Here is a 23,588-nt window from a genome sequence, read left to right on the forward strand (position 1 = left end):
CCTACGCTCCCTGACACAGCTGTCTGATGTCTTGTATGTCTTTCAAAACCACACAAGTATTTCCACAACTTCCTTCTGGAGGTTTGAAATGAGGATCCTAAACTTTCCAGGCCTATGTGGTGCATTTGAAGTGAAATAATCCCTTTGGCAGAGTCACACAGAAGCCAATGTCTCTCCTTTGGAGGCTATAGAGAGGGGAAGCTTAAAAAATGAACTTCCAAAGACGAGGAAGACCACAAGCGAAGGATACATGCCTATCTACCTTGTGCCATATGCTGCAGAGGCAGAAGGGAAAGAAAAGGCAATGCAAAGGACTAAAAATGACATGGCCAGCCTGTGTGGGGAGACAGACAAGGCAAGGAGACATGCAAACCTGTTGACAAGCATGTTAGTGAGTTTGAGTTTGTAAGTTGACAGTGTGAATCTTGTTTGTGTACGTTTTTGCCAGTATGACTAGACCTTATAAAAGAGCCTATGGATGAGTTTGAGACTAATCCTACATCAATCCAACAAGGCAGACCCAGTGGGGTCCTGCCAGGAGGAACTGCCACCAAACAGCTGTCTGCAGTGCAAGCTCATGGCTACGCTACGCCAGCAATAATTAGGCCACGTTCATCCGATGATGCTCGCTGGAGACCTGCCTGTCCTCTCCTCCCTCTGTCACTGCTGAAGGACATCACAGCACAGACTTGACGGTGGAAAGAAGCAAGAAGCAAGAAAAATGAGACAGGTGGAATAGAAAAGGAGGGAGAGGAGTGCCTCTACAAAGTTCTGCAAAACTGGGAACACCAGAAGGGGCAGGGGGTGATGCTCAGAGTTTTGACCCATGCAGACATGGTCAAGATGGGCCCTCTACACCAGGACACTGTCCAGAGCTGATGAAGCAGCAAGCTCAGATAAGAACCTCTATCATACAGCCTGGCATTGATGCTACACACCGCAACCAGCAGCTGACTTCCCAGAACTGCTGCCAACATGCTCTATTTAGGATGGGAGGGAAATGTATTGCTTACATGAACTAGTCATTTATCGTAAATACACCACTGCCCTTCCTCCACCCCCTCCTTAACGCTCTCTTCCTGCTTCTGTGTCTTCTGGATGGAAAAATAAAATCGATGTGCATCACATCCATTACCCTGCTCTCTCCCCATCTCTCCGTCTGTCTGTGTGTCTCTCACTCATCCTCCTTTACTTTTCTCAGCTTTTGCACCAATATTAACGATGTATCTTTCAAACTGATAAGTTAATTACACATTTAGAAATGACACATTGTAAAGGATGTTTGACGGCCTTTTAAACCTAATTAGGCATTGTGACATGTGAAATCTTAGATATAACACTGCGCTCTTTTATAGAGCTGGTTCTAGTACAATCACATTGTGCAGCTGCACAAAAGTGGGACTGGTTGATAAGCGTCACCAAGACATGATCCATAATGGTTCCGTGATGGTTTCAACACCCTATTTAATGTTTAACTTAATATGCCATCCAACTTATTCCCCCACGACAAATTGCATAACATCACTGATGATGAATTTAAATAGGTGAGCATTGTCTGAAACAGTGAAGTGATGATGGCTCTTTAGGGATTCTAGGTAACACATGGCCTATTCTGCTTCAGTTCGTCCTCTTTCCTGATTATGGAGAGTAACCGCCCTGCACTGTGCTTTCCCTGGACAAGCGAGGCTTACAAATCACCCCTGCAGCAGTTGGAGGAGTTGAAGGCGCTCGGCGCAAGGTTTTACTGCCTGTCTTCTATGAATGGCTCCCTGAAGGCTCCTATGATAATAGCTCACAGCCGTGCCCTTCACGGAGCCTGACATCAAGCACACCCCTACAGCAGAATAGAATGGCATATCAACTTACCCAATGGGGTGTCATATCAACTCATCCACTGGTTTCTGGTCATAACATAGGCAGAAATGAAATGAAATAGTGGGAGCTGGAACCTGGATGTCAAGTTGAAATTCTTTCAGTTTGGACACAGAACACAAAACTTTGTGAGAGTTACTGAGTTCTCAAAATTTTAAATGTGAGCTAATCCATCTCTGTGGTATCACCTAGAAAGATTGACCAGATAATGATTGAAAGAAAGATTGAAAGATGAAAGATTAGCATCTATGAGGAAGTAAAAACTGTACTGACAAATGCTGATGGAGCGTATCGTTAAATACAGTTCCTGCTCTTTACCAGTTTGGTCCTGTCTTCTATAGTGTTGAATGATGTACAAAATATCACTGTTAATCCAAACATTTGTGTCAAAGAAGCTCAAGACTCACACAGATCCCTCCAGTTAACTGTTAACATAACTAATATTACCTTTTAAGGCAAGTGTATGTATAAGAAGGTTTTTTTAAACTTGGTCAAACTCACTGAAAGTAGATGATCATGTTCTTTCCTATTGCCATGAAACAAGTTTGTCTCTGATTTGCGTTTCTGGTATGTCACATTTAAAAATACAGATGAAAACATGTAATAGTAAAAAGCAACATGGAGACCATTGACCATATTATGGAAGTTATTCTTAGTTATTTCTTTACTTCATTCTCTGTTTCAAACTCAGCTGAATATTCTCATGGTGCTCGAACAGAGATGAGTGCCAACAAACGTGCGTCAGAGCACCGCGACGGAAAACAGGCACAAATTAGCATGTCCATCGGGGTGTCATGTTTCCATCCCAGCCCATAAAAACATGTGATGGCTGCAGAGTCGAATTGGCCTGGGAATAAATGCTGATTGTATCCTTTCCTAATACAAAAGCCAAAAGTTAATGTTTTTTTTTTTGTCCACTGTGGGAAAAGAGGTCTGATAACATCCTAAAATGAGGATTAATACATTATTAAAAGACATTTGTTCAGTTCAGTACAGTAATTTTCCTTTACTTTTATCCCGGATGGGAAACTTGATTTGAAGACAAAAAAACATGCAAATACTAAAAACTAAAGTACACAAACAAAAAGCACGAAAATGTTTTCTGTACATTGAATACATACACAACAAGACAACAATACAACCTCTAAAATACTATATTACACATGCAGATTAAACATGGTCATTGCTCAGGGAACAAAGGCGTTTTAACTCCTCAGAAATGGCCGGTCCATTTCTGATATATTTGAAAGTTCATGTGGAACTATTTTACTGATCATTACTAAGTACAAAAGTAATTGTATCATCAGTAAATCTGAGTAAAACTTTGTAACATTAACCTGGCTACAAAACACAGACGTGGTGGATGGCTGTATCTTCATGCCAAATTAGACACCAAAATGGCACTGAGCCACCAGATCTGCATCTACTTTTGGCCCTGAAGAGACTCTGAAAAATTCAACATAAGTACTTTTTCCAAGATATTTTCCTAGAGAAAAAATGTCAAACCAAGCAAAACCTCAAATAATGTCACACAGTCCTGGTCATCGCAACTAACGGAACTAGAATTGGTCTGGGCTTTTTGAGGTAAGTGAGTGGTTCGGAAAACACAAAAAAAAAAGAAAGGACATACAAAAAAGAGACATTCATCCATCCAGCCATCCATCATAACCGGTGCTACGGTGAAGCCAATTTCCACAAAGCTGCTAAGCTGATTGAGGCAGACCAAATCTGTTTCACCAGCTTACATTCCTTCAAAATGGCCATCTCACTTCCAATATCACGGGCTTTTACTGTTCCCCATTCCCCTGGCTCAGGCTGAGAGTTAGCAAGGCTTAGCTGGATGAAACACTCCAACAGCCCAGTTCTCCCCTGGAACCCACTGATATCTCTATAGCACAGCCTCTCCCCACATAGCTACACTTAGTTGGTTTATTTACTCATACTATTATTCTTTAGTTAATTTTTCCTTTTTATTTTTTGTTTCAAATCATAACAGTATTACAACCATTAGGATGTCAACTCATGATTTATGTGAATTCTGATGATTTCGGGCACACAGACACAATCTAATCACAGTGTTTGTACACTCACACACACACATACACACACACACACACACACACACACACACACACACACACACACACACACACCTTGGCAAAATGCACAGGCAGCACTTAACCACCCACAACACCTTCTACTGGAGTAGATTAAATTCACACAAGGCCTCTTTGAAGAAGGAAATTGGACAGATAAGAAACAGATTTCTATGAAAGAACCTTGTGAGGTGGCCTATAGCAAGAGCGTGGAAGTGTGCAATGGAAATAGTTGTTCACCTGTTTTGTCACCTGTAAGCTTGCTCTTACATGTGCCACTATGCATATTGTGTTCTCATATATGATATATGTAAGTCTTTTGACGTTTATCGTGTCATATTACCCTCTCCACTCTCTCTCTCTCTCTCTCTCTGTCTCTCTCTCACACTTTTTTTCTGTCATTTTGCCACAACAGCAAATATCCTGTTGGCCCAGGCTGCAGGCTGCTGGTGCTGGTCTATCTGGCCCTGGGATCGATCCGGCTCCAAGCCGAGGCCTCCCATTCATCTCAGAGCCATAAAATGTGATTAGTGCTGACTACAGCACTGCAGGGAGATGGGCTGATAGGCCGGATAGCCTCAGATAGGCTGGGCTGGACACTCTACAGGAAGACAACAGCAACAGCATGCTGTGGATTCATCCATGCTGTTTTCTGCCTATTTTCATTATTCTCTATCACGCTCTATTTTCTTTTTTCTCTGTCTCATCTTTGTCAATCTGTGTCTCCCTCCTTCCTTTATTCTGCCTCTTCTGTCTTCATATTTAGCTGTCTTCAGGCTATCTCTCTCTAAACTTTATCTCTCATTTCTTTCTTTGTTTCATATCTAAGCCTGAAAAGCTTGTATGCTCACAAATTACAAAGCAGCAGTCAAACTTAAATGCCAGTATTGTCAGTTTTACCCTCTTCTTATTCTGCAAAGTTAGATTTAAATGGTGGAACCAGCCTCCATCCCTCTGATGCCGCAATTTCCGTACCCACATACAGTGTATCTCTGTGGCATGTGACAGACTCTGTCGGCCAATCATGGAGCTCAGAGCTTGCTGGTGGCAGAATCAAGCTCAGAGGCTGTGACAAGAATTGAGGCAGGAAAAAGCATACTGCCTCAATGCTGAGGAGAAAAAACGTCCTGTTCACTTAGTGTTGGGGGACATCTGGGGAGGTACTGTTTGTATGAAAATGACTCTGAACTCAATATTATGAAATCTTAACATACCCTAACATAGCATTATGTCATACCAGTAACATGTTCTTTTTGGAGTAAAACACAGGTTGTTGTACCATCCTAAAAATTAGGATTCGTTAAAGGTGCAATTTTTAAGATTATGTTTAAAAACATAAAAGTCTGCTCCTCATGTACGAAGTGTAAGTGAAGGTGGAATGAAAATCATACCTTCAATAAGAATCTCCTCCTAAAGCTCCTGTGCTAGTGCTGTAAACTAGAACAACACTCACCAAGTGCTCAGAGCTCCCAGTCTGGACCACTACCAGCAGAGCTAAGTGAGCGAACTAGTTACCAATGGCTACAGTTAGCTAGTTGAGTGATTTGCTGCACTCCTAATTTGTTTGAACTGACATATCACACCTTCAGGTTGGCATAATAGTTGACTTAAGTGAAAGGCAAAAGGTGGCGAGTGTCAAGACAAGAACTGAGCATCACTGTCCTCGTAAGTTGCAATCTTTATAATTTTGTTGTGGCGGCATCTCATGATATGTTGAAAAGATTGCCTTCATTTTTTTCCGACATAAAGCCCTTCATTAACTGGTGATTCTACAAAATACAGTATCTTTATCAAAATTTGACCTAACTAAATATTGTCTCTATATATAGTATGTAATACTACACCTATACCTATGCCTACACTAATATCATTCAACTCAGTATTTTTGGGAAATTTTTAGATAAGGCATCAGTGGGAGATTACTTTAAAAACTGTCGGGAGCAAAGAACAGTTGTATTTGTTTGTTACAGCCATTAACGCATGTATCACACCCATGAAGAGTAACAGGGCCATTTATGCAACACTGGTTTGACTGGTTTGAGCATTCACTGCACTTGGAAGTACTGTTTGATTACACCAGTCAAGCACTCTCACAGTTTATGAAATACAGCATGAAACTGGGAGAGAAGCCCCTCTTCATGAATAATAAAAAGATATAGGATGCTGACCTGTGTCTCACGGACGTTCTCCACTGTGAAGTTGAACCAGACTCTGAATCGCGGGTTGCAGGTGTCAGGGCGGATGAAGAGGTCAAACTCAAACTCACTGATGTAGTCAACACGGCCAAGGTTCCCTGCAGGGGCAATGAAAGAGCTTACGTTAGCAGTAAGAAGACGGGAACAGTCCACAACACATAAACACAGTGGATCGTTCCGTGTTCCTTAAAGTTCACAATCATTTCAAATTGATGCTTCGAAGACAGATGTGTTTAATCAATAAGTCAAGTGTCTACTGATAATGCTTCAGTGTTTTGGTAGTCTCCTGTCTGGCTTATCACTGCCTGTACAGTATCCGTAGATTTTACAACATTGGTAACTGTCAAACCAAAACAATGCCCGCCGAAAGCAGTACATATGAGGAGCAAAACCAGAAGACTAACAGACAAGGTTGTTCCAGCCGTCCATATCTGACACACATCATACTATCCACACTATCCATGCCAATAAGATCCAGATGATCAGTGGAAATATAATTAATCCAATGGGAACAATTTCCACACTTCCAATTCTCATAGTTGTCTATAAGATGACTGGATGTTGGGAGCCGATTACATGACATACATTCTAAATATAGGCTCCGTCTGTATCTTCTGATTTATATGTTGGCACAAAAGTAGTGGAGAATCCTGTGGATTAATGAATGTCAGAGCAAAAAAGACAATGAAAAACATGACAAGAGTGTGTTACCAGAAAATGACGCATTGACAGCTTACTTCAACCAATTGCTGTGCTCAACCCAGTACACAAGACCAGTCAACTCTGTCAAATTAAATGGCAAACTGAGACGCTTTTAAAACCAGCAGCTGTTCAAGAGTTAATTTCACTGGCAAACTAGGCAGACCACACTGCTCGACGTCCCCCACAACTCTACATCGGGGTCCTGTTGACCACCTGTTGGCAAGTAGCACCAGAGCATCAGCACGCACACACGGCTGATTATAGACAGATGGGCTAACTACCACACTGTCAAAGTAGATCCCTCTCCTTCTGCCATCGGACAGAGCTAATCCACTAGTCAGCTTGCAGCACACACATACTTTGCTCTGCTCCACCGAAGCTACCCACAGAAGTGCTATCATTAGTTTAAATAGCACTGCAGAACACTACTAGGTGCTCTGAAACATAAACAAGACCAGTATTTCAATGTAAGACTTTCTATCTAAAGTGCTATTTTCAACATTTCCATCATGGCCCCCGACAAGCAGTCAGAAAGAATTCCCAAGAGGTTATTGTGTGACAATAAGGTGATGACTGATCCATATTAACATTTGAAGCCCATTCCCCAACAGCTTCAGCAGCTAACAGACTAATGGTGAGTGGCGTCTCATTCCAGCACTCAGGTGCTTGGAAAAATCTCTGCAGACTGCTTTTCTGACTGATTAGGGAGTGGCTGATCTATGTTGAAATATATAACTGTTGTACTAAATCTAGTCTTCCTTCTGAAGCCTGCGAAATCTACATTCAAGAGGCATACACAATGTAATAAAGTAAGGTTAAACTGATAGTAAAAGAAAGGTGAGAGTTGTCAGAGGAAGAGACGGAGGTATAAGAAGTCGATATGTTGATGAATGACCTTAACATGTCTAAATGAAATGTGTTGAGGAAGAGTTAAGCTTGTTTGGGTATCTGTATGTATACATATGCGTGTTGAGGGGGAAAAAGGTCAGAATTTTTCTTTGCTGGTTTTGGCACATCATCATGAGAATGATTCTACTATAAAACTGTGAAATCAAGTGCACGACCCACTTATTTAGCTAGCTGTCGCTTTACATGTATGTGTGCACATTTCAATAAGCATCTATAGATATGTCGCAAACCTAAACACAAAAAACTATGTTATAGATGCATCTCTTAAACCAGTGATTCTCAAAGTTTTGATGAGTGTGAGCCAATTTAGGGAGCCTGCAAATGATTGAGGGCTGTATGGAAAACACATCAACTTGTCATAGGGCTTGTGATTACTCTGATAATAGCGTTTAACATTAAAGTCCTTGATCAAAGAATTCACCGGTTTGCAGATTAAGCAGATCACTTATCTGTCCCTTGAGGTCCAACCAAGTAAGTTTATCCATTTTTCCATGCTGGGTTTTTTTCCATCATCCGTCCACATTAAACTATTGAGTCATTCACCGAAATACGACACTTGTACTGATGATCGAATATAGTTCTTGTGACACTCCAAGTTTTCATTCCCACTTGAGAGATGCTTGTTGGGGGAGCATAGCTTGATACAGTTGCCAAGTCATCTAAAGAGACTATAATCACACAGCAACCACTTTGCCCTGATGTCAAATGCCGGGATATGGTAATGGTGTAATGTGTATAAATGTAGGGAGTCTGATTGTTTCAAGGTAAACAACATATCTGATAACCTATTACCTACTGTAATGTTAGCATCCAACCACTTCATAGCTTACATTATCGTTTGTGTACATCTAGTGAGTTTCACTTTGAGGCTCAAATAAATGTGTCCAAGATGTGTGTTGATATTTTAGAATTTATCTACCTCCCCTATCACATCATGCATTGCGATGAAGCAGCAGTGTTGGGCAAGATACTTGGAAAGTGTAGTAAGCTAAGCTACCAGTTACTCTATATTGAAACAACTTTAGTATATTATAGTTATGGTTTTCGTTAAGGTCTGTTATTTTATATTCGAGTTAGTCTATTTAGTTATTGTATACAATCCAGCCTTTAATTGTAGTTGTTTCTTTTACCTACCTCACTGTGTTTTTCAAGTGGCTGTAACACTTTAATTTCCCTTTGGGATTGATAGTACCATAACTCACTCAAGGTCACCTATCTGTATTCCTGCAGAGACGTAGGCATCAGCCCAAGGATTGGTCCGTGATGTCACTGTCATACAGAAGCACTTCTGTCGACTCCACATACACAGCCGTGTATGGCGGTGGCGTCGCCTCTGAGCTTCAGAGATGTTTGGAAAAATGTAGCTTGTGTGGACACTACTGCACTACTTGGTAAATAAAAGAGCTAAGCTATTTGAGAAGCTATTTGATTCAGAAAACAGCGATGCTACCACCACGCTACTGAGAAATGTAGTTAAACTAGTAACGCCGCTACTTGTAGCTTGTGAAGCGGTAATAAAAAATAAGTAGTTGGATGCTAACATTTGGCGTTGTCTAACGGTGATTGACAGGTGATCGGATATGTTGTTTTACCTTGTATAATATTGAATTATGGGAAATGTGTACAAATCAAATATCTGTTGGAACTTTTATAACATTATATTCTCTTGCTGCATCTTCCATCTTCTATCATAGTCTGTTCCATTTTGACCAGTTGTATCCTATCATTCAGTAAGCTGTGACAACATCAAACCATAATATCTTGATGTGAGAACTCTTGTTGTGATATGATTACAATGAGAGATGATTGAGTTGATGACTGAGTTCCCATCCAGCCCTGGTTTGTTTTATGCAGTAGCTGGTTAACTAAGAGGTGGCAGCCAGGCAGCCAGGCAGGCAGGGACTAGCTCTTTGGCTGGTTGGCAATGCAATCCAAAGCCATTGAGAGCAGATAAAGCCAAGAGCAGGCGGAGGGCTGAACCAAACCCAGCTGCAGCTAGCGAGCACTGACAAAGAGAGGAGATGGACAGCAGAGCAGCACCTGTTTCAGACAGATGTGTCATCGAATCGATCATCTCTCATACCAATATCACAGCTATTCACAGGGCTGACACTGCCAAATGCAGCCTATTAGACCAAGTTGGTAATGGGATGCAAAGGTCAACCCTCTAGTAAGAGTCATAATAACACTATTCAGTGATGAAAACACAGCGAAATCTCGTAGGGCACTCTGGTTGTTTATAGAGAAGGGTATTACTTTTTTAAAGATTTAAAGCGTGTAAATGCTTTTAAATCATTATCAGAAATCAATGTATTGACTTGTGAATCTCCACTGTGAACATCATTATAGAATTTCTTTACACAGTCAACTGGAATTAGACTGTAAATGATGCTAATCAATCTGACTCTTTTGCAGTCAAAGTAGAGAGAAATTGCTGTATGCCATTAAGCCAGAAGAATTTTTTAAATGTTGCTACAAATGCTGTCAGAGACAACATGGAAACAAAAACTATGACTGCAATTTACTTTGTTTTATGCACTTTCATAAATCAGGGGATTTGCTATCATTACTTACGATGGGAAGATTTTACAGAACATCACAATAATTACAAAGGGAAATCCGAAAAAACATGCAACGGCTGCTGGCTGGGTGCACAGCACAACTGGGTATTTTTCATACAATTAAGAATGAATTGGGTGTAAATGAAGCCCATATACATTGTTTGTCTTTGTCGACTCAAAAGAATTTCACCACAGCAAAACTCTTTAAAGTGTGACAAAGGACGACTAGAGGCAATGTGTGAGGCCCTCGGGCTGCCTGTGGTTGCACTCACTTAGTGAATGCTGATGTGCACAACAATCAGGTAAGACACTGCGTGGTTGTGTGTGTGTGGTGTGTGTTTGTGTGTATGCAAAGTGAGGCTTCACAATACACAATAAACAAATCATAATTAATGTCTTTAGAGGTCAACATGAATTCAGTTTAGATAAATTAATGTCAGTCTTTGATATAAGAGGTTTTTTTAAAGATGTCATTTTAAAGTGAGAGAAAAGTTGGGAAAAGTTGCTAAAATGATCCTTCCAACTAATCATGACTAGTGCAGAAATCAAAATATCTGTAAAATAAGTGCAAACTATTTGGGGCATATTGTGGAGTCTGTGAAATGTCAAATTGTAGAAAAATGTTCAACAGAATTTCTCAGAGTTCTTTTTGTCCAACCAACAGTCAAAACCCAAAGACTTGCTATTAAATATCATAAAAATGCCAACAGTGAATCTATTACATTTAAGAGGCTGAAACCAGCAAATGCTGGAAATCACTGAAACTATATTAACTGATTGTCAAGCATGACTTGAGTGATTAGTAAACAGACTAATCATTGCAGCTCTAGAAAAAAGCAATAGAAACAGCTGCATTGGAGTCCATTCACCACACAGAGATGAGTCCACAGGTTAGCACCCCTGAGCAACATTAGCAAAAAACCCTCTCACACCCCCTTCACATGGAAGATTCAAGGCAGCAGTTTCATTGGCACTCAAACCCTCTCCTAAACCCTCGCAAAGTATTTCCAAACAAACTGATTTTTAATTCCAAATTTTTTTTTAAAAAAACCTATGTATCGCTGATGAATATATATACATATACAGTATATATATATGTATATACACACACAATCATGGTACCGATGTTACCAACCAAAAGATAGCGACCAATTTATTTGTGAATACTGTAGCAATGGGAGCAATAGACAGCAGCCATGGGCGGCTGGGTTATTGAGCCTGATGCTTGAAGGCCTGACGTGAGAGATGGTTGCAGTCTCCATGTTAGAATTACATGTTCAGCCCGCGGAGCAGCAGGGATATGACACGCCATTGATCCCCGTTTTAATTTTATGGTGGCTAACCTCAAGATTCAAACGCTTTCGTGGGCTGGTAGCCTGACCCTTTTAATCAATCCCCATATCGTTTAGTATTTAACTAACATAAACGGCCAAGTGATTTTTTCTGAAATGCCCTCTGAAGCATTAAAGATAAACTTGATACAGCATAGATGAGTTATATTGAGTCTGTGTGATGTTGAAAAGTACACCAGATTTTGTCGAGGAACATTTTTGGGTTCTTTATGGAACAGACAGACTTGCATTAGTGTAAATGAGGCTAATGAACTCCAGACTGAGAGAAGATGAGAAAGAGGAAAAAAGACACAATTTCTAGTCCTTGAGATCTCTTGCATAATTCCTCTTGAGTATCATCGCTCTCCATATTCTTCTTCAGTGGTGTCTTGGCATGTTATGTTGAATATCAATCTTTGTCCTTGAGGGAAAACTAGCGCAGCGTTTAGACATTAACAAATTGGTTTTCAACGAACAGCTTAGCCCTGCTGGTGCAGCCCAACAAAACACAATTGCTGGTTCTGAACAATATTTTACACATGGCGGCCTTTCCTTGAGGAAAACCCTGACCCTGCCTTTTCTCTCATCCTTCTACTCTTTTAACTCTCTCCCATACTCATGAAAACAAATAATACAAATATAGCAAAAGGCAAAATATTTTCAAAGAAAAGCTGAAATCACATAACAGTACATGTTGTTGAAAAAACAACAAAAGTGTCTGTGTAAAATGGGGATGAAACCTGCATCATTTCACAGGGCCATAGGCAAGTAAACAAGGTTCTGACATAAGGTGGCCAAGTGGACAGTCAGTCATTCACACTCGGGCTCACAGACAGTGTGTGTGTGTGTGTGCGTGTGTGTGTGTGTGTGTGTGTATGGGAGAGAGAAAGTGGGAGCTGAAGAGGGAGCAGAAGAACCTGGCTAATGTAATCCCATTATGGAGGTACAAGAGGGAGCAGTCACAGTGCTCAGCCCACACAATGGGCCGGACTGCAGCCTGTAGCTATCCGCTGGATGGATGGTTTCTGCCATGCAGATGGATCATCGTACAGCGGCAGCAGGCCTGCCCGCCTCAGGCCTGAGGTGGAACTCACTCACACAAGCAGCCTTTAGAATGGTAATAGGCAGTTGTTTCAAAATGAAATAGACTGTGTGCTTACAGTGCTTCCCACATAGCAGACATGCAGACTGTCATGTCCTAAATCTTGCATATGTTAGTGCTTAAGTTTAATCACATGATTTCTCCATAGTATAAGGTTAATCTACTGGTATAATAATTAAAATTTCTTTAAGGAAATAGTTTTGCTGTATATAAATCAGAGTGGCACTGTAATGATAAAGAATTAGGTCCTGTATCTGCCTTCACTAAAATTGAATGGGGTCTATTCTGGGCTGAAACACAAGCTCCATCCAAGTTTCATGAAAAAAAAAATGGAGAAGGTTTGGTGTAATCCTGCTGATAAACCATCCAACCATCAAGCAAACAGACTCAGATGAAAAAATGACCTCCTTGCTGGAGGTAATTAAAAACTCATGCATCTACAGGAGATATCCAATGTCTAGGTATCACAATTTAAACACCTGTAAAAAAAAAAAAAAAAATTTTTAAAAATCTAGACACCCAAACAAACTCCCCAAATCCACACTTGCCTGATAATACATTCACTTTGTTTTTGGCTAGCATAGGCAAGGCCACAACTGTGTTTAAACACCAGACAAGAGATTAAAAGAGTGCTGTTCTGCTGAGGGACACCAGCCAGGCACCTTTTTAAACTCATTTTTTGCTGTGTTCCATTTCATTATTGGAAAACACATCAGTTTTCCCCCTGGCTGCTCTGCGGTGTGAGGAGGATTCCTGGACACAGAAGAGGGGGACTGATAAAGATAGAATTGATTCCAGCCAGCAGCAGCAGCAGCCATAGTGGAGGGGTCTCAGTTTAGACCTGCAGCTAAATGTCTGTTTTTTTCCTCTGTCTCTCTCTCCCCCTCATCTAAAGGCGAGTTGTCACCGAGGCAACATCAATCTCCTGCCTCATGACTTCTTAAAGCCTGCCTTCTCCCCTGATGCCTTATCACTTCATCTGCAGGCAAGATTAAAGAGGTCACCTCCAAGTTTCCACAATCTAACTACCTAACAGATATACTAAACTGCAGTCAATCTTCTAAAACAGTTCAAAGGAGGAGTTCAGATTTTTTTCTAGACAATCTTGAAGGAATAGCTCAACATTTTGAACAATATGCTTATGGCAGAGAGTTGAATGAAAATATTTAGATCATTCTCTTGTCTGTACAATGAATATGAAGCTAACTTAGTTAGCCTAGCTCTGTAAACAGATGCTAAAATCCTCCTATCAGCACCTCTACAGCTCACTATTTATCATGTTATATCCCATTTGTTTGAGCTTTACCAACTATCTTAATAGATGTGGTTTATATGTCACACTATTTCATAGCATGGCACAATGACTTTGAGTTTGTGCTAGTGATAAGACGCCTTTTTTTTTTTCTTAAGAATTTTTTTTGGCCTTTTCTGGCTTTATTGATAGTACAGCTTGAAGAGTGTGACAGGAAACGGGGTAAGAGAGGGGGAGTGACACGCAGCAAAGGGACCCGGGCCGGGAGTCGAACCCGGATCCGCTGCAGAGCCTCGGCACATGGGTCGTGCACGCTACTAACCAAGCTAAGCGGCGCCCCATAAGATGCCTTTAATACAATGCTTACATGCCATAAAAAAAGTTGAAAGAGTCAATGCAGTCATTTCACCTGTGCAATACTCACAGCAGTCAAATAGGTGACACTCTAAATTTATACGAAAGCTAATATGAGACTTCATTAGTCTGTCAAGTAGATACCTTCATTGAAGTAGTCACATTTTGGTTTATGGACAGTGTTTTATCCAACATGTGTCTTCTAGGATGTATAGCTCTGCCATTGATCAGCAAGGAAACATAAAGTGGGAACTTGGTGCTAAAAACAGAATGATATCAGGAGAGAGTGCGGCTGGGAAGGGGTGAGCAAGCTGGTAAAAAAATCAAAAGCAGGTACAAAATACTTATGGCAAAGAAAAAGATCTATTAGGGCTTGTTTATCCTAAAAGCAAATTATGTAGACGATAAATTACAGTAATCTTAAATATGAGAGTGTAAGATGAACACTATGGGTATGAATGCACTGACAGATGTAAAGTTGAGCTTGTGCCTTGTTTTTAATCCTGTGGACACATTATTTGTATTTTCCTATGTGAGACCAGACACAATTGTCCTGCTCTGGCTGGACAATAATAAGGTTATTCTATTCTATTCTATGCTATTGTAACAGCAATCACAATCCACAATCTAAATTGATTTAGTGATCTTATTTCTCAATTTTTATCTCGCAATTTGCACACAATATTGCATTAAATTGATCTTTTTTGGCACAAGCTTTTGAGCCAACATGCAGCTAGCTATAAAAACAGTATCATTTAAGGAAGAGCCATGTGAAGTAATTTCTCCTATCAGCATAGCAGTCCAGTTGGCTACATCACCCTATTGGTTTGTTCATGTTGCATGGATCTGCTAGTCAGTGAGATTATGTGAAGTAAGAGAACATTAACAAGAGCGATCTCTACCAATTGCCTTAAGAGCAGATCTTCAATGCCGTCAAGATTAATCACAATGTAAAATCCTCAGATTGCCTGCACTTGTCAGATAGTTGGGTGGGAGGGATGACTTAAGAACTTTTGTGGATAAATGTGGTAATAAGACATCAGAGGTGTCAAGTTATTTTGGTAGTTTTTTTGGCCATGAAGTCAACAATCTTTAAATGGGGTTTAACATGAATCAAATGTGTCTGTTCAATATGAAATATGTTGAAGATCACTGATAAAAAAGACAATAAAATCTGTTACCGAAGGCATCACTATACGGTAGTGCACATGGTACAACACTCCGATCAGCAACAAGATCCATCCTTTGGAACGAGTAGCAAAGGCTCAAAATACCTGAGCAGTAATCCATTACATTCCTGTTTGGAATCCTTTTAATGTCTGCATTGCACTTCACTAAGAACATGATCCGTTTAAAAAACCACAGACCGGACCGGGTATTCTGCTGCCCACGACACTACGTGACTATAAAGACTAATTTTCATTTGAATTGAACATTTAAAATAATCTTGTCTGATGTCTTATATAGCCACACAAACACAAGCACAATGAGTGCCTGTGTATCTGTAAACATTATGTGGAAATTGCTGTAAAATAATCTTAATATACAACAAAACCAGGATAAGAGCAGACAATAAGAGAGGACAATAAGGGGAAAAATCATATTGTTATGAGTCCATCTATGCTCCAGTGAGCTCCTCGTTTCAATATAGATGAAGAAAGCTGGGCCCGGGGACAGCAGTAAGATATGCAGGCAGCCCACACATATCTGATGATGTACAGGCCTGCCTGCACATTCTAAAGAGAACACATTTTCTAGCTAGCCTTTTATAATTGTATTTTTTTCCCGTTCAAAAGGCCCTAGAGCTAGACTGGTATGCTCCATCTGAAGCGGTTGGTGTAGTAATGGGTCATAGTGATGCATTCATACTGGGACTGGCTTAATTGTATTATCAATCTCATCCAGACAGTGCCATAGCCCCACAGCTCTGGACATGCTACTGTCAGACACTCTGCATTAGTATTGGGGAGTGAACCATGAGGAATTGCAATCTTTACTTTCATCTGTTTCTCAAGCCTAAAAACAGTGGCCTGGATGTTTTGATGATGTTTTTATCACATTTTGGGCACTGCCATCCCTCAGTTCTTGCCCTCTCTCTTTCTGTCGACCAATCTGTCTATCACTCTCACCCTCTGTCTCTTTATCTTTTTGCTTTTGCTGTGTCCTGTGTTGGTAGCCACTGAGTAAATACAAGTCTGTTCCAATTTCATGCTATCTTTTAACAAGTTAATTATGTTGAGCCCTACAAAGGCTGAGGACAGACAGAGGAGGTGGCGGCTCTGGCAGAGGGACAACTGCCCAGGTCGGCTCTGTGTTGTTCTATCGTGTTTTGTGTCTTCTTCTCCGAGCACTCGCCCTCATCTCTTTTCTCTTCTTCTCTATATTCTCTTGGTGCAACTCCCTCCTTCCTTTCCTCTTTTGCTCAGTAGTAATCTTTCAAGCGGCTCTGGTGGTGGAGGAGAGTTTGGAGATAAAAGCGCAGGGAGCTGAGGAGTCCTTGGCAAGCCTAAGGCAAGGAGAAGGTCAACAGGCCTGCTAAGAAGGGCTGTTATCATCTTGGTAACATGTTATCGGAGAGCCTGCAGTAGTGTTTATTTACAGTTATTGCTCCCTCTGGGTGCACACTTCAACGCCTGGGGCTGATTGCTCTGTAATGAGTTCAGGAACACAGGGAGCCGATGCAAGAAAAGAAAAGAAACAAGGGAGGCAAGAAATCACTGGCCAATAACCGATAGGTCAGCAAGAAAAAAATAAATAACGGAAGAACAGAACACGCTGGTCATTGAAAAAGCTGGAGAAGCAGACAAAAAGTATGCGTATTCTTCTAACCAAGACAGTTTTTCTTTACAGTGCCTATATACTGCCATCCAAGGGCAAACAAATCACCCCGAGTTAGACATCAGTTTCCTCAAATGAGGTTCAGTCCAGTTAATCCAGAAGGGCAGTAAAAGGCAGTTTTGTTCTAAGAACCACTTCTCAAACTTAAAACACTTGATTACCATATCTAATGTCCAGCATCCCTCTTGTGATTTATTTTGCCACTGGTGCCTTTTCTGCATTCATGGGCTTGACCAGTCAAGTATTGTGTGTGCTAATCAGATTGGTCCATATTTAACAAGTGAAATGACAAGAGTGAATCAAGGAGTTGGCCAAATCAGGAGAGAGGATGTCTGTAAATCCCAGGGTGGGTTTTTCAACAGTTAGGAGCACACTGCGGAGGAAATCTCTCATTGTGGAACAGCTTTTCAATCTAGGGAATTACCCTAAGTGCTGCTACTGTCAATGCAATGCCAGCTTTTCAGAAAGAAAAAAATGAAAAAGCAGGAAAAGGCAGCACTGAATGCCATTCAAATGCCTTGGCAGAAGATCAAGGAGTTTTTCAGCATTTTGCCAGGCACTGCACTGCACCCATCGTGCAATTAACACAAATTAAGATACAGAGCAATAAATATGTATATAACAAAGTCACAGAGCATAGATATAAATTCTTTTTTTTTTTTTTCTGAGAATATACCATAAAAGCAAATCCATCCGATGACAAGCTAATCCCTTTTTATAGCATCGGATATGGGAGATTAAGAGACATAATTTGGTAATTCAATTTACACATAATTCATCAGAGAAGAGGAGCGCAAAGAGCTATTTGGGATGAAGTTTCTTCATCACAGCAGGAGTGATGCCAAGTTCATGATGCAGTGATGATAACTGTAATGGCTTCATTAAGAAATAAAGGACTCAACATATCTTTGCATGCACTGCAGCATTACGTTGTGGTTACAGTCAAATTAAGAATAGGATTGGACAGTGTCTTTAAGAACTGAAGCTCTGAGAGAAAATCTTAGTAATCAACAGTCATGCAATCAATGGCGCAAAGTCGTTAAAGTGAAAGAAGTAAATTGCATTGTTACAAACTTCATGCTATATCTTAGAAATGAGTAATTAATGTCAACATTTGAGTATTATAAATATTTTCTTGAACAACAGTATGTACCCATGCTACTTACTTTTCTGTTTTTCTGTTTCCTTTTCCTTTAAAAACTTCACTACACTGCGCCAAAAATGCCGATTTAATCCAAACTTTCATCCAATCCAGCTTTCATTAGCATCCACTGTGGAATAAAGACAGATGTTCTAAATCCACTGTCCAGCAACATACATTCGAAAGGTTAATTCTAGAGGATTTAGCAGTCAAAGAGTTGATATTTCAAAAGCAGAACTAAAAAAGAGTGAATAGTGGACTTTCATTAATGAGGTGATTAGGACACAACTCAAAACTAATGCTGCACAAATGTGTTACCAATTATTTGCTAACACATCATAAAATTCAAGTCTAAATTCCTGCCTACATAAGTATGTAATTATTCTACAGAATAAAGAAGAAAACAGTAAACAACATAAAGATTTAACAACACCCGAGAACTTCAACAAACAAGAACAGACAGCCCTTTACATGTTCACTATTAGGAGCTGTTTGAAATGTTCACAGAAAAAAATCCTGATAGCAGCATTTGCCCCCAAGGAGTGAATTTCAATACTGTTTACTTTGAGCAGTAGACCTACAAGATAGCTGCCTGGATTCAGACCAAAATATATTCTATCAAAATTCTGCTCCTGTCAGTATTTTCACCCTTCACTGTATAAGCATATTCTGTACATGAATTTGTGTTATCAAACAAACCCTGGCACCTCAATGAAGCTCATCTCACTGAGAGGTTTTCTAAATAAATCAGCAGAATAAACACAGGCAGCTTGAAAAACATGAACTGGTAAAGTATTACAAATCCTCACCATTTTCCCAACCCATACAATCTTGCCTGGGATGAAAAATGAGACGTCTGTTCTGAAACTGTGTTTATGGCGTCAGGAATTGCTTGGAAATGAATTACTGGATGAATCACTGGAGACTTGTGCGCAAGCACCACTTGTGCAGTGCAGAAACCTAGTTTCAGTATTTTTCACTTGCAACGCACTCGTATCATGACATTATTTATTTTTATTTTATTCTGTTTATCGAACAGGGACAGTGCACAGCTTCTTAGATGTACCAGGGTTAAAACTTAAGCTAATTCACATCTGCAGCCCCTGGACAGAGGACAAAGAAAAGTAATTCAGAAAATGAATACTGACATATGAAAACACAAGAAAGTACATATTCCTATAGTCATGATTTTTTAAAACTTTTAATGTCAAAAAATCTCAAGACATGCCTGTATTTCTATCAGTGCATAAAAGTCTTTGCAACATGTGATTATCAATAATCTATTTTAAATTTGTCTAATTTCACTGTGTATCTAAAAATGCCAAATCAAATCTGACCAAAAACTAAAATATTTATTAACAAAATGAGTGAGTAATTCCTTTCAAAATACAAGCAGCAGCACACACATTTAAAACAGACAGGTCACAAAATCAGAAATGAGGTGAACTGCTCCCTTGTCATCCTCTGTCACACTGACTGTCAATCAGGGCCCTTGACGTGTCACACTATACTAATAATTCCCACGGTCTGACATTTTTGAGAATGGCAAAATACCTGGAAGCTTTTTATAGGATTTTTTTTTAGGTACAGAATGTGCCTCTGTATTTGGAAATTAATTGATACAAAGTATTCAAATAGTAAATTAAAAACACAACATCGCCATCACAACCAGATTTGTTTGGATTTCTGCATCACATGTACATCAGTGTGTTATTTTTAACCATCACTTCAGCTGGAATTTAAAACAACAACAAAGTAAGATTTGTTTCATGCTCATTCATTCAGTAGAGACGAAGAAACACTACACATTTTTAGATTACAAATGAGCTATTTCTTATAATATTCAGAACCTGAAAATTGCTCCCCTCAACCTTTCCAAATCTCTCAGCCACACTGTGCATACAGTTGATAATCAAATCCTTTCATTACTCACAATTTACAAAACAGCCTGCTGCTGCTAGCATTTGGTGACATTTTGAGAAGATGAGGTACTGGCGGGGTCTCCTATGTATAGTTCTTATCAGAGCCATCAACAATTAACTTACAAAACAGTGGGGTTGATTGTACTACTTCCTGGCAGAGGAGGCATCTCCGACCAGTGCAACCGAGCCAATGTGTTCACTCAGTGATTAGACGTGACCACATGCAACAGGCGTGAATGTCAGACAGGATTATCGCTCTGTTACTTATGCAATGCACTGATATCACTTCCCACCACCCCATGGAAAAAAACTCGAACCCCCACCAAGCCATGTGACAAAGGCAGCTAGTTGCCATCTATGGTCGTTATGATTCTCAGGTTGACCACCTTCAAAGTGTTTGTTCTGCTCAGACAAAAAAGATGAAACTAATTAGAAATAGTTGCATATCAACTCATTAAAGTGAAAAAAATGGATCATTTGGTCACTGGGGAGCAGCAAAAGCAAGCTGTTAACACGACACTGGGACTAATGCTTTAGCTAACTGTTGCCTTTGCCTTTACACATCTTGCAAATATGGAATACACAGCATTCATTTGGAGTATCGACTGTATAAAACATGGACGTTTTCTCCATTATGACGCTTGAGGTTTCGTAAAAGCCATAAAGAAGCTCAGTGTAGTGTCTCCGAATATCGCCATCTTGGCAGTGCCTGACTCCACCTAACTCCCAGCTAATCCAAAAATTGGCAAAGTGGTGAATTCTCCAACAACACCACCACAAACACAGCTGAGATGTCAAGCTCATTGACTGAAACTATTCTGACCAGTTTTATCAGCCAATATCTATAACCTTGTTTTTAGTAGATTATAACGTAGAGAAAGACACTTGTGTAATGACTCTTAAATTCCCAGTGAAGTTTACTGTTTCAGTTCACTGATGTCATTTTAGACAGTTAAGATGCCCATACAGTTGTCATCAAAGGTAAATTAGCCATGGCAACCAAACCATTTTTTGCACCAGGCTGTAAACATAGAATATGAATTGATCACTCTTAAAGCCAACCTCAAGGGACCATTTGAGAAACTGCTGTTTTTGACACTTCTGCTTTGGCATGGGGGTTTCGGCTTGGTTTAGAGTTTAGTTTGTGTCAACCTGCTGGCAATTGCAACACTCACTCTTTTACCTCTGTTTTGCTGTTCACTAACTGTTCAAAGCTGATGAGAAGGTAGCATAAGGTGAGATTTTCAAGTATTTTTGTGAAAAAAGCTGCTTGCTGCAGCAGAAAACAACATTAATAGAAGAGTGAACCAAAACAGTAAAGTTACAAGTTGGGAAGTCACAGCGATGAACTGTAAGACCCTTTAAGCAGTCTGTAGAGCTGAAGGCAACGACAGAGTTGAGTGAAAATTCTGTATGAGCTACCGCTTTCACATACAAGAGGACATGTGATCCATTTTTAATATAAAAATACGCAGTCGCTTTAAAGACACTGCATCTAAGTTTTTGTGCTTGGGAAGCTTCCCTCAGGGTCAAGCCAATATAACACATCCCAACTCCCATGGTATGATATGGCAAAAGAAGCGAAATAAAACTGACAAAATATGCCTGAAGAAAGCCAGAGATAGGACATGATGATAATAAAAAAAACACAATAATAATAAAGAGTAATCTCTTATGGATACAAATGGCCGATAAATAGCATAAATCAAAAGCAATGGTCTTGCCAACAGTCCCTTGACAACTCAAATTTATCTCCATACTCTAGTCCTGACTTGAAAGAAAGAGAGAGGAGAGAAAACTGCTAAAAGGGAAACTGGAGAGGCCATTTAGTGATTTGAGCAGTGAAGCTTCTCCGCTGCCAAGGACATGTAAGAGAGACAGAGAGACTGGGAGTGCCTCTCAATACATCAGATGTCAGGAGTGCTCCCTCCCACTCAGACGAATGGATCTTCTTTTGGAAATCTCATAGGAGTTAGAGCAATCTAAGGTTGGTGAGCTGGACAAAAAAAAAAATACAGTAAAAGTCAAATATCGAACGGCCATGTATCTAAAGGCCATATTACTACACAATGCACAATACTGAGTCACATCTTCATGCGTGGGGAGATGAGTGTAAGAAAATGTTCTAAATACATTGATAAGAAACATATTTCAATCCTTGGGCTACCTCTCCTTTTGGGCTGTTTCATCAGAGAGGAAAAGGCAGAGAGCTGTAAACTGCAGCAAGCTCAGGCCTCTCCAAGCCACTCATTCTGAGCATCTAGCTTGATTGTAAAAACGTTTCCCTCTTCTTTAATCAATGGAAACTCAACTATCCTGATTCATGGGGCACTCTGGAGTATATAAATATCTTCTGACAAGCTTGACTGCCTTCTCCCCCCACCATCTCCCCAATACCAACCACCAGCCCCCCCAGTGTTTATATTATTCTTTTCTTCTGTAGTTCCCTTTTTTCCTCTTCCCCATCATCTCCCTCTCAGTCTGTGTTTTCTATCTCTCTCTTGCTCTGTGAATTTTGCTTTAGACTCTAATCAGTCGTTCTTTAGAGAGACTGTGCAACAGCAACATGACAATTTCTGGGAGAAGATAAGGCCAGATTAAATACACTGTTCAGTATTGGAGAAAAGGAAAAAGGGAAAGACAATGAAACCGTCATCATCAGTGAACAGTGGACATATTTTCTTCAGCATTTATCCTCATTACATTTCTCCTAGCAGCCTTTTTTTGTTTTTCTTGATCTTGACAATAGAGAAAATATTTCTTCATCAATTATCATTACTGAAGGGTGATTTAAAATCTCAAGCGCAAATCCACAAAGTGCTTGAGAAATTCAATAACTTCCATAATGTCAGAGGTGGAACCTTTAATTAAGAGAAAGTGTTGTCATAAAGCGTACACATAGGCATTGTCCTACTTTTAACTTAGCTCTGACAATTATCTGCCCAGTGGCAGGCGTTCACTCCTCTAAGGCTATATTCTATAGTGTGTAGGGCTGCTACAAATTTTCACTATTGATTTCTCTGCTGATTATTTTTGTGATTACTCGTGATTAATCATTAAGTCAATAAAATGGAAAAAAGAAATGGGCATCACAGCTTGACAGGTCGAAAGTGATGTCCTCAGAGTGGTTCTTTAGTGCAACCAACAGGGTGAAGCCTAGCATTCTAATGGTACCTTCACTCAATACTTTACTCCCTCTGTAATAACAAAAATGTAATTTAATTGGTAAACAAATAAACTGACTAAGCCTCCTTTAGAGGAGGCAGCTGCTCAGAGACTTGGACGCAGCTGGAGAAACTGCTTTTAGTCACTC

General features: G+C 40.0%; 1 protein-coding gene across 6 annotated transcripts in view; it reads right to left on the reverse strand.

The window, feature by feature from the left end:
- The window catches only part of agbl4 (ATP/GTP binding protein-like 4), a 279,730-nt gene that overhangs the window by 247,504 nt on the left and 8,638 nt on the right, over nucleotides 1-23,588 (reverse strand). For all 6 annotated transcript variants that reach the window (XR_005077889.1, XR_005077890.1, XR_005077891.1 and 3 more), the window contains exon 3: nucleotides 6,137-6,261. Coding sequence is in view for 3 of the 6 variants with exons in the window: in XM_037115638.1 (XP_036971533.1) it covers nucleotides 6,137-6,261 (125 nt within the window). In the remaining 3 variants the exon portion in view is untranslated. The remainder of the gene's footprint in view (nucleotides 1-6,136; nucleotides 6,262-23,588) is intronic.

This window comes from Acanthopagrus latus, chromosome 11 (genome assembly GCF_904848185.1).
Source record: "Acanthopagrus latus isolate v.2019 chromosome 11, fAcaLat1.1, whole genome shotgun sequence".
Taxonomy (NCBI): Eukaryota; Metazoa; Chordata; class Actinopteri; order Spariformes; family Sparidae; genus Acanthopagrus; species Acanthopagrus latus.